This window comes from Salvelinus sp. IW2-2015, linkage group LG20 (assembly GCF_002910315.2).
Source record: "Salvelinus sp. IW2-2015 linkage group LG20, ASM291031v2, whole genome shotgun sequence".
Classification (NCBI taxonomy): Eukaryota; Metazoa; Chordata; class Actinopteri; order Salmoniformes; family Salmonidae; genus Salvelinus; species Salvelinus sp. IW2-2015.
Window position 1 is genome coordinate 62,960,359 of NC_036860.1, and position 12,316 is coordinate 62,972,674.

The following is a 12,316-nucleotide window of genomic DNA, read 5'->3' on the forward strand; positions in this document are numbered from 1 at the left end:
GTTTACTGCGACTTTTCCAATCCACACAGAGATAGTTAATTGTGACATCAGGTTCAGCCTTAAGTTTCCCTATTCTTACCAGACGTTTCCATCCAACAGAGATACGTTAATGTGACATAGACGTTAAAGCTTCAGTTTCCTTTGTTACCCGCTCTGAGTTTCCTCCACACAAGAGAATAGAGTAATGTGACATAGGTTAAGCCCTTAGTTTCCTTTGTTACTGACTTCTCCCATCCATCACAGAGAATGTTTTATGTGACATAGGTTAAGCCTTAGTTTCCTTTCTTACCGACGTTATCCATCCACACAGAGATAGTTAAATGTGAACATAGGTTAAGCCTTAGTTTCCTTTGTTACCCTGACGTTTCCATCCACACGAGAAAATAGTTAATGTGACATAGGTTAAGCCTTAGTTTCCTTTGTTACACGACGTTTTCCATCCACAACAGAGATAGTTAATGTGACATAGGTTAAGCCTTAGTTTCCTTTGTTACCGACGTTTCCATCCACAACAGAGATAGTTAAATGTTGGACATAGGTTAAGCCTTAGTTTCCTTTGTTACCGCAGCACGTTTCTCCCACACAGAGATAGTTAATGTGACATAGGTTAAGCCTTAGTTTTCCTTTGTTACCGAGACGTTTCCTCCAACACAGAGATAGTTAATGTGACAATAGGTTTAAGCCTTAGTTTCTTCTGTTCAACCGACGTTTCTCCCACACAGAGATATGTTAAATGTGACATAAGTTAAGCCTTAGTTTCCCTTTGTTACTGTCTCCATCCACACACGAGATAGTTTAATGTAGACATAGGTTAAGCCTTAGTTTCCTTTGTTACCGAGCGTTTCCTCCCACACAGAGATAGTTAATGTGACATAGGTTAAGCCTTAGTTTTCTTCTTTGTTACCGACGTTTCCTCCCAGCACAGAGATAGTTTAATGTGACATAGGTTTAAGCCTTAGTTTCCCTTTTGTTAACCTGACGTTTTCCTTCCACACAGAAGAGAGTTAATGTGACATAGGTTAAGCCTTAGTTTCCTTTGTTACCGACGTCTTAACTCTCCACAACAGAGATAGTTAATGTGAACATAGGTTAAGCCCTTAGTTTCCTTTCTTACCGAACGTGATTTCCATCCACCATAGAGATAGTTAATGTGAACATAGGTTAAGCCTTAGTTTCCTTTGTACCAGACGTTTCCATCCACACCAGAGAGAGTTACTTGACATAGGTTAAGCTACTTAAGTTTCCCTTTGTTACCCTTGACGTTTCCTCCACACAGAGAGAGTTAAGTGTACATAGGTTAAGCCTTAGTTTTCCTTTGTTTCAGACGTTTCCTCCCACAAGAGATAGTTAATGTGAACATAGGTTAAGCCTTAGTTTCCTTTGTTACTGACGTTTCCATCGCACACAGAAATAGTTAATGTGACATAGGTTAAGCCTTAGTTTCCTTTGTTACCGACGTTTCCAATCCACAGCAGAGATAGTTAATGTGACATAGGTTAAGCCCTTAGTTTTCTTTGTTACCGACGTTTCCATCCACACAGAAATAGTTAATGTGGACAACATAGGTTAAGCCCTTAGTTTCCTTTGTTACCTGGACGTTTCCTCCCACACAGAGAGAGTTAATGTGACAAGGTTAAGCCTTATGTTCCTTTGGTTACCGACGTTCCTCCCAACACAGAGATAGTTAATGTGACATATAGGTAAGCCTTAGGTTTCCTTTGGTTACTGTAACAAAGGAAACTAAGGCTTAACCTATGTCACATTAACTATTTCTGTGTGGATGGAAACGTCGGTAAGAAAGGAAAGGGGCCTGAAGATGTTTCTCTGTCTGCACTCTCCACTAGACAAACATTTCATCAGAGATGTTAAGTGGCAAATGAACCAACAGAACAAATAATGATAACGAGTTGTATAATTGCCCCAAGGACTTACAGTGCCTTGCAAAAACATTCAGACCCCTTGGATTTCTTTATATTTTATTGTAATACAAAGTGGGATTAAAATGTATTTCATTGTATTTCGTTTTTTTTTTTTTACAATCTACACAAAATACTCCGCAATGTCAAAGTGTAATAAAAATGTATAAAATATATAAATTAAATAACTAAAATACAGTCGTTGGCTAAGTGTTCAGCTCCCTAAGTCAATACGTTAGAAACACCTTTTGCATTGATTACAGCTGTGAGTCTTCTTGGGTACGTCTCTAAGAGCTTTACACACCTGGATTGTGCAATATTTGCACATTATTCTTTTCAAAATTCTTCAAGCTCTGTCAAGATGTTGGGGATCATGGCTAGCCAGCAATTATCAAGCAGATTTAAGTATTGTCGATGTCAAGCATACTCACACCATGATGCAGCCAACACCATGCTTGAAAATGAAGAGAATCAGTTACTCAGTGTTGTGTTGGATTTGCCCCGAACATACGGCTTTGCATTTAGGCCAAAAAGTGTATTCCTTTGCTGTTTTTTTTTTCAGTAGTACTTTAGTTGCATACAAGATGCATGTTTTGGAGTATTTTTATTCAATATATTTGTATTATTTTCAATCTGTCATTTAGGCCATTGTTGTGGAGTCACTACAATGTTGTTGATCCATCCTCAGTTTTCTCCCGTCACAGACATTGAACTCTGTAGCTCTTTTAAAATGACCAATGACCTCATGGTAACATCACTGAGCAGTTTCCTTTCTGTCCTGCAGCCTAGTTCAGAAGGACACCTGTATCTTTGATTTGTCTGGGTGGTTAAATACACCATCCACATAATAATAATTTACTTCACCATGCTTAAATATATATTCAATGTCTGATTTGTTATTGTTACCCATCTACCAATCACTGTCCTTCTTTATGAGGCTTTCGAAAAGCTCCCTGGTCTTTGTAGTTGAATCTGTGCTTGAAATTCACTACTTGACTGAGTGACCTTACATATGTTGTATGTATGGGGGACAGAAAAGGGGTAGTCATAAGAAAATCATATAAACCCCTATTATTTYACACAGACTGAGTCCATGTACAGTGGGGAGAACAAGTATTTGATACACTGCCGATTTTGCAGGTTTTCCTACTTACAAAGCATGTAGAGGTCTGTCATTTTTATCATAGGTACACTTCAACTGTGAGAGGCGGAATCTAAAACAAAAATCCAGAAAATCACATTGTATGATTTTTAAGTAATTCATTTGCATTTTATTGCATGACATAGACAGTATTGTCTTTTTGAATCACTTTACCAACCAGTTGAAGAATGCCAGCTACTCACAGGACTCTGTTAGTTTTTACTTTAAGACAGCCCTCCTGTTCTCCGCACTTCATTACTGTATTAACTGCACCTGTTTGAACTCATTACCTGTATAAAAGACACCTGTCCACACACTCAATCAAACAGACTCCAACCTCTTCCACTAATGGCCAAGACCAGAAAAGCTGTGTAAGGACATCAGGGGATAAAATTGCTAGACCTGCACAAGGCTGGGATGGGCTACCAGGACAATAGGCAAGCAGCTTGGTGAGAAGGCTCAAACTGTTGGCGCAATTATTAGAACTAAATGGAAGAAGTTCAAGATGAGAGTCAATCACCCTGCGGTCTGGGGTCCGATGCAAGATCTCACCTCGTGGGGCATCAATGATCATGAGGACAGGTAAGGGATCAGCCAGAATACACGGCAGGACCTGGTCCAATGACCTGAGAGAGCTGGGACCACAGTCTCAAAGAAAACCCATTAGTCACACATTACGCCGTCATGGATTAAAATACTGCAGCGCACGCAAGGTCCCCCTGCTCAAGCCAGCGCATGTCCAGGCCCGTCTTGAAGTTTTGCAATGACATCCTGATGATCAGAGGAGGATGGGTGATAGGTCATGTGGTATGATCGAGAACAAATTGAGCTTTTTGGTCTAAACTCCACTCGCCGTTTTGGAGGAAGAAGAAGGATGAGTACAGCCCCAAGAACAGACCATCCCAATCGTGAAGCATGGAGGTGGAAACATCATTCTTTGCGGATGCTTTTGACATACTGCAAAAGGGGAAACAGGGACGACTGCCAAAGCCGTATTGAGGGGAGGATGGATGGGGCCATGTTCGCGAGGGATCGTTGGCCAACAACCTCCTTCCCGTCAGTAACGGAGCAATTGAAGATGGGTTGTGGCTGGGTCTTCCAGGATGACAACGCCCGCAACAACACAGCAGGGCAACTAGGAGTGGCTGACTTCCGTGAGAAAGCATCTCAAGGTCCCGGAGTGGCCTAGCCAGTCCTCCAGAACCTGACGCCAATAGAAAATCTTTGGAGGGAGCTGAAAGTCCGTATTGCCAGCGACAGCCGCCGGAAACCGTGAAGGATTCTGAGAAGGTCGGTATGGAGGAGTGGGCCAAATCCCTGCTGCAGTGTGTGCAAACCTGGTCCAAGAACTACAGGAAGTTGATCTCTGTAATTGCAAACAAAGGTTTCTGTACTAAATTTAAGTTCTGCTTTTCTGATGTTCATACTTATGTCATGCAAATAAAATGCTAAATATACTTACTTAAAAATCATACAATGTGATTTTTCTGGACTTTTTGTTTTAGATTCCGTCTCTCACAGTTGAAGTGTACCTAATGATAAAATGAACAGACCTCTACATGCTTTTGTAAAGTAGGGAAACCTGCAAACGGCAGTGTATCAAATACTGTCTCCCCACTGTAAACTTATTATGTGGATTTGTTAATACCAAATTTACTCCGTGAACTAATTTAGGCTTAAAATACTTTTTATAACAACTTTACACTGGATTATGACAACATTAACAACACCTGCCTCTTTCCATGACATAGACTGAACCAGGTGAATCCAGGTGGAAAGATATGATCGCTTATATGATGTCACTTGTTAAATTTACTTCAAACAGTGGTAGAATGAAAGGGAGGCAGACAGTTAAATTAAAGAAGGATGTTTAGCCTTGAGACAATTGGACACACGGATGTTGTCGTAATGTGTGCAGTTCAGACAAAAAATGTTAAGTGCTTTGAAACGGGGTATGGGTAGCTAGGTCCAAGGCGCACGCGGTTTGTGTCAAGAACTGCAAACTGCTGCTTGGTTTGTCAATGCTCAACAGTTTCCTGTGGTGTCCACCATAAAAGAAATGTCCACCACCCAAAAGGACATCCCAGCCGAATTGACACAACTGTGGGAGTCAACATTGGGCATAATTTCTTTCCACTTGACATTACAGTATTTTTTGTAGATTGTTAACCAAAACCAAGAGTAATTCAATCAAATTTTAATTCCCTCTTTGTAACAGCAATAAAATAGTGAAGCAAATCCAAGGCGTCTCAGATACTTTTTGCAAGGCCCTGTAAGTGGAACGTTTTTTAATATGGTTTTGACTAACCTCTTCCCCGGGCTAAATCATCAAGGTTATTTGACTAACCTCTTCCCCCGGCTAAATCATCAGGTTTTGACTAACCTCGTACCCGGGCTAATTCATCAGGTTTTGACATAACCTTTGCCCCGGCTAAAAATCAACATGGTTTTGACTAACCTCGTCCCAGGCTAATGTCATACAGGTTTGACTAACCTCGGTCCCCGGGTGTAATTCATCATTTTGACTAACCCCAGTCACACAGTGAATCGCCCCTTAATTCAATCAGGTGACTAACCTCGTACCGGGGTAAATTCATCAGGTTTTGACTAACCTCGTACCAGGGCTAATTCATCAGCGTTTTGACTAACCTCGTCCCCGGGCTAATTCATCAGGTTTGACTAATTCAGCTCAGGGCTTATCAACAGGTTTTGACTAACCTCCGTCCCCCGCGGTAATTCAGCAGGTTTTGACTAACCTCGTACCCAGGCTAATTCATCAGGTTTTTGAATACCTCGTCCCCGGGCTATATTCATCAGGTTTATGACTAACCTCTCCCGGGCTAATTCTCAGGTTTTGTACTAACCTCTCGTACCCGGGCTTAATTTTCTTAAGAACATGGTTTTTGACATAACCTCGTACCAGGGCTAATTCATCAGGTTTTGACAAAACTCGTACCAGGGCTACATTCATCGGTTTTGACTAACCTCGTCCCAGGGCTAATTCATCAGGTTTTACTAACCTCGTCCCCAGGGCTAATTCTAACCAGGTTTTCTGGACATAACGCTCGTAGCAAGAGTCTATATTCCATCAGGTTTGACATAACTGCAAGTCGCCGGGCTAATCATCAGAGTTTATGACTAACCTCGTCCCCGGCAGCTAATTCATCACAGGTTTGACTAACCTCAGTCCCAGGCTATTACATCGCAGGTTTTGAACAACCTCCACCAGGACCTCTAATTCATACATGGTTTGACTAACGCTCGTACCGGAGGGCGTAAATCATCAGGTTTTTGGATAAACCTCGTACCAGGCTAAATTCATCAACACGGTGTTGACGCCATCGGTCCCCCCCCGGGCTAATTCATAACAGCGTTTGACTAACACAGCGTTCCAGCCCACTGGCTAATTCAACAGCGATTTTGACACCTACCTCAGCTACCAGGGCTAATTCATCAGGTTTTTGACATAACCCTCCGTAAAGGGCTATTCAACAGGTTTCTGACTAACAACCTTCGTCCAAGTGGCTAATTCAATCAAGTTTTGACTAAACTATCCCGGCAACTGGTTTCTCCCTCTACCCAGGCTAATTCAACAGCGTTTTGACTAACCTCGTACCAGGGCTACATTCATCCAGGTTTTGACTAACCTCGTACCAGGGCTAATCATCGGTTTTTGACTAACCTCAGTCCCCAGGGCTAATTCATCACGGTTTTGACTAACCTCGTCCCCGGGCTAAATTCAACAGTTTTGACTAACCTCGTCCAGGCATAAGTTCAACAGTTTTGACTAACCTGTACCAGGGCTAATTCAAAACAGGTTTTGACTAACCTCCGTACCGGGCTAATTCAACAGGTTTTGACTAAACCTCGTACCAGGGCTAAATTTCAACAGGTTTTTGACTAACAGCGTCCCCGGGCTATTCATCAGGTTTTGACTAACCTGTACCAGGGCTAATTTTCATTTTTCCTACGATACCTTCATCAACTGGGATACTTACATTAGTTCAAAACCTGTGGATAGCCCTTGGTGAGGTTAGTCAAGACTCTCGGTTTTTTGACTAAACCACATCAACCTCGTCCCCGGGAGTTAGAGAAATTAAGAGCCTGGGTCACGAGGTTGGCTATAGATTCATTCGCAGGTTTTGAACACAGTACCACTCTCGTCAGTGAGTTGGTCACCCCATGAGCTTCACCCGGTGGGAACGTCCAGCGCCTTGGTTGTCACATAACCTGATGATAGGCTGCACGCCCGGGGACAGTAGATCAAACGCATGGAATATAGCCCCTCGGTAGGTGGAGCTAAGGATTCTAATAAGGACGGTTTTGACTGCTAAAATTAACACTGAATTACCTCTGTAGCACATTAGCCCTGGGAAGGGCATGTTGCTAATTCATATTACAAAACCCCTACAACTCAGTTTGAATCAGAAGCCCATCGTTTATCGCACTCGCCTCGGGTACCAAAGGCGAGGCTAATTTACGGAATCAGGCTATTATGAGACCCTTAAGCCTTTGGACAATGGGTCTTATATTATCATTGGCACGGTTCTTGACTACGGTCGTACCGAGGGCTACTTCAGATCGGTTTTGACTACAACCTTCGTCCCGGGACTAAGTGTCTCTCCAAGTGTCTCTTGACATACACTTCGTCCACGGTGAAGCTAAATTTCAAACAGGGTTATCTGTGAGCTTACAGAGGCTCCTCAGTTCGAATACAAGGCGATTGCTAATTGAATCTAGCCCTCGGCGCGAGGTATACGATGGATCTAAAGATCCATAAAGCTACCCTGTTGAATATAAGACGGGGAGGGGACTACCAGAGTGTTAGTCAAAACTCTGATTGAATTTAGCCTGCAGTACGAGGTACAGGGTCTCATTGAAACATAACCTGAGAATTAGACCCTGGTACGAGTGTTAGTCAAAAACCTGAATGACACTCATGTAGGCCCTGGTAGTAGCCAGAGTTAGGTAGAAACTAAACCCTAGTTATTGAATTTACGACTCGGGGACGAGGTTAGTACAAACATGATGTAATTAGCCCTAATGGTACAAGGGGTTATCAAAACCACGTGTTGGATTATTTAGCTCAGTGTACGAGTTAGATACGAAAACCATAGATGATTGAGCCGCCGGTACGAGGTTAGTCAAAACCTGTTGAATTAGCCCGGGAGGACGAGAGGTTGAAGAATCAAAACAACTGATGAATTAGGCCGGGGAACGAGGTTAGTCAAAACCCGATGAATTAGCCCTGGTGAGAGGAAGAGTTCGGCAAAACCGTGATGAAGTTAGCCCATGGACGGAAGTCTAAGATCAAGAACTGTTTGAATAGCCCTGGTACGAGGGTTATAGTCAAAGCCTGATGATAATAGCCCCGGGGAACAGACCGTTATACGTTCCAACAACCCCTGCTGAATTGGTAGCTAAATGTCCAACGCAAAGGTGTTGACACTAAACCGTTCGTTCACGATCAACACACCTGAATTGAATTAGCCGACGAGGTCATGTCAAGGACCGGGAAAATTGAATCAACAGGTTATTATGAACCTAGAGGCTACGCTCGTACCAGGAGGTAAGTTTCATTCAGAGGTCAAATCATGCAACTAATCTGAACTCGTTCCACCGCCCGGGGACAGGTTTGTCAAACCTGATGATTAAGCCCGCTGAGACAGGAGTTCTAAAAGCGTTTTCTAGACCAATATACCAATCGTGGATAATCCAGGCGCTACACTTTCGGAGAGTACAGGATGGTTTTTGAAAATAACCGAGAACCCCTGAATGAAACTTAGCCTGGTACGGGGGACCGTGATATAATTCTCATAGACTGTTGAATCTATGGGCCACTGGGTACGAGTTTTAGTAGTTACTAAACCTTAAGTAAACTGCCAGGTGCATAATTAATCAGTCAAGCCTTTGTGATCGTAGTAAGACACAGTCATCAAAAAAAATGATGAATATGAAGCGTCCCGCGCGCAGAGGTTAGTGGGTAAATCAATCATAAACAGTGATGATAGACTAAATTAGCCCTGGTACTAGGCTATAGGATTAATAACCTGTTGAAATTACTGCCCGGGGACGAGGTTAAGTCAACCACCTGTTGAATTAGCTCCCGTGGTACGCTGTTAGTCAAAAACCATGAATGAAATTAACGCCGCGGCTAGAGTGGTACAAGAGGTTAGTAAAAACATGATGAACATATAAGGAAGACCAACGTCTTGTGATACTGCTAACTCAACAAGAGGTACGTAATAAAGGTGACTAATTCATAACCCTGACTGAAATTCCCACTAGCCGGGACGAGGGTATTAGTTCCAAAACCTGATGAATTTAGCAGGTGAAGGGAAACAAGAGGTGTATTACATATACGTGAATAGCAATCACCAGCGCCCGGGACGAGTTAGTCCAAAACGCTGATGACATTAAGACCGGGACTGGGGGACGAGGCGCTTTAGTCAAATCCTGTTAATGATTATTAAGCCGGCAGGGCCGAAACGGTCGTACCAGGGCTAATTCAAAACGGTTTTGACATAACCTTCCGTCACAGGGCTAATTCAATCAGGTTTTGACTAACCTCCAGCCGCAGACGAAGCAATATAAAAGGTAACAAAAAAATGAAAATAGGTGGAGAAGAAAAGTACAGCTTTCATCGGATTTTAGAAAAAAAAAAAAGAAACAAGAAAAAAAAAAAAAAGAAAAAAAAAAAAAAAAAGAAAAAAAACAAAAAAAGAAAAGAAGAAAAGAAAATGATAGAAAGGACAAAAAGACAGGATAAAAAAACAAGAAAATAACAAAATGAAAAAAAATAAAAAAAAAACAAAAAAAAATAAAAAAAAAAACTACAAACCAAAAACACAACCAGAAAAAAACACAGACAAAAAAAAAAAAAGAATAGAAGAAAAAAAAAAAAAATAAAATATAAAAGAAAAAGAAAAAAAAAAAAAAAAAGAAAGAAAAAAAAAAAAAAAAAAAACAGAAAGAAAAAAAGAAAAGAACAACCACAAAAAAATACAATTGAAAAAAAAAAAAAAAATAACCAAAACAAAAAGGGGAGGAGAATAAGGAAGACTAACCTCGTTCCCACCGGCTAAGTCATTCAAGGTTTGACTTTTTTTTTTTTATTTTTTTATTTTACCATTATTTTTTTTAACAGGTACAGTTGCTGGAAGAACCAACATTCTAACATTTGCAGCACGACACGTGGGGAATAGTTACAGGGGAGAGGAGGGGGATGAAACTGAGCCAATTGTAAACTGGACTAACCGTCGTCCACGGGTCTAAATTCAACAGGTTTTGCTAAACCTCGTACCAGGGCTATTCATCAGGTTTTCGACTAACCTGTACCAGGGTAATTCATCAACGAGTTTTGACATAAACCTCGTACCAGGGGTTAATTCATCAGGTTTTGACTAACCTCGTCCTCGGGCCTAATTCAAAGGTTTTGAACTAACCTCAGTCCCCCGGGGCCTAATTCAAAAGGTTTATGAACTGAACCTGTACCAGGGCAAATATTGCATCAAGGTTTGACTAACCTCGTTTCCCGGGCCTAATCAAACGGCGTGTTTTTGACTAACCATCGTACCAGGGCTAATTTCAACAGGTTTTGACTAACAGCGTCCCAGGGCTAAAATTCCTCAGATAGAGAGTCAGCTGGTGGATGACATTGGGTCTATTACAAAATAACAGTAGAGATTTAGCCTGGGTAGCAGAGACTGATTCTCAAACTAGTAGAGATGAATTGTTTGGTCATTTGTAATCTTGACAAATACCCCACTTGAAACGTGGAGGGTAAAGAAAAAAAACAGTGAGTCAATATAGGGAAAACCCTGTGAACCCCAAAGAATAGAGGTGCCTTGTTGTATTGAAAGCCTGAATGTATGACATCACAGAGAAATCCGGGGTCAAAGTACACTCTCTTTGTCTAATTGGCTGCTTCCTGTCTCAGAGTGTAGGTTTTGGCTCTAACACAAAGTCAGGGAATGTTTATCACCCTCTGAATCACACTACTTGCTGAATCACTATTCCTATGAAGCACAATTAAATAAGGGGAGTTTTGGAATATTCCAGGAAACAACATTGAACACAAATACCAAGAATTTTATACTTAATGGTAACAGTTAATCTAACACCAGCAATGAGAAGCACAACACAATAGTGTGTATTCTGTAGCCAGTGGAAGGCATGTTTCTCTTCTTTGTGACACCAGGCTGGCGAAGAACTTTGCCCACTGGCCATCCAGTCCTGCATCCAGCTGATGCCATGGACTTTCATTCAGTCTTTACTAGGTTTAATATCACACCAACATATAGATTTGTTTGCAATAGAATATCATACAGGTATTCCCAGAACTCCAGATGTACTCCCATGAATGGCCAATCAAAACACAGCAAGACTCCACTGACACACTGTCACACCCCAATGACCATAATTTCAGTATGTCTGTGCCCACTCTTTCTCAGTCTGAGTGGTGCTGTTGTGTTGTTATACTGTACCTCACAGGATGTTGTAGTGAGTCCATCTGTGTGTCAACAGTTTAGGAGTGCTAGGTGGTCTGTCTGTCCACACTGTGTAGTCTAGCAAGGTGGGGCTTTACGTCATGTCATGTGTAAATGGATTGGGTGTGTGTGTTGTGTGTGTGTGTGTGTGTGTGTGTGTGTGTGTGTGTGTGTGTTGTGTGTGTGTGTGTGTGTGTGTGTGGTGTGTGTGTGTGTGTTGGTGTGTGTGTGTGTGTGTGTGTGTGTGTGTGTGTGTGTGGTGTGTGTTGTGTGTGTGGTGTGTGTGTGCGCGTGTATAAGCTAATCAAGAAGGGTAATATGTGTGGCTGGTTTTCTGTGGGAGGGTGTTTGACATCACATTGTGTAATGTTAGTGGGCATGTTTTGTCCTGACGGGCTGACTCACATGGTGGTAATTGCTGTGTATATCACATGGTTACCCAGCTCCTGATCCCAGCAGCAGACAACGGGACTGCCACTGATTATGGTCTCTCCTTCTCATGCAACAGAAGGAGACTGAAACATCCCTTGCAGATGTAGGATCTTCATTTCAGCCAGTTTGTTAACAGCAGGAAAATAATCCTGCAGCAAGAGGAAATGTGAATTATTATGTGATTATAATGGAATTTCTTTTATAGGGATTGATCAATTTTTCGTAAGGGGAAATCAAGTCGGACATTTTAAGTGGAAACTACATTTTTTTAGAAGCCTTTTTAAACCTCGAAACACTACAATGTTTGCATTTCCTGCGTGCAGGAAATTCTCCTGCAA

At 41.8% G+C, this 12,316-nt stretch overlaps 1 protein-coding gene across 1 annotated transcript in view; it reads left to right on the forward strand.

The window, feature by feature from the left end:
• Positions 1-12,316, forward strand: part of LOC111980050 (integrin alpha-2-like) — a 51,029-nt gene that overhangs the window by 8,491 nt on the left and 30,222 nt on the right. Inside the window, exon 3 of the mRNA XM_070449562.1 lies at positions 7,529-7,546. Within this exon, the coding sequence (XP_070305663.1) occupies positions 7,529-7,546 (18 nt within the window). The remainder of the gene's footprint in view (positions 1-7,528; positions 7,547-12,316) is intronic.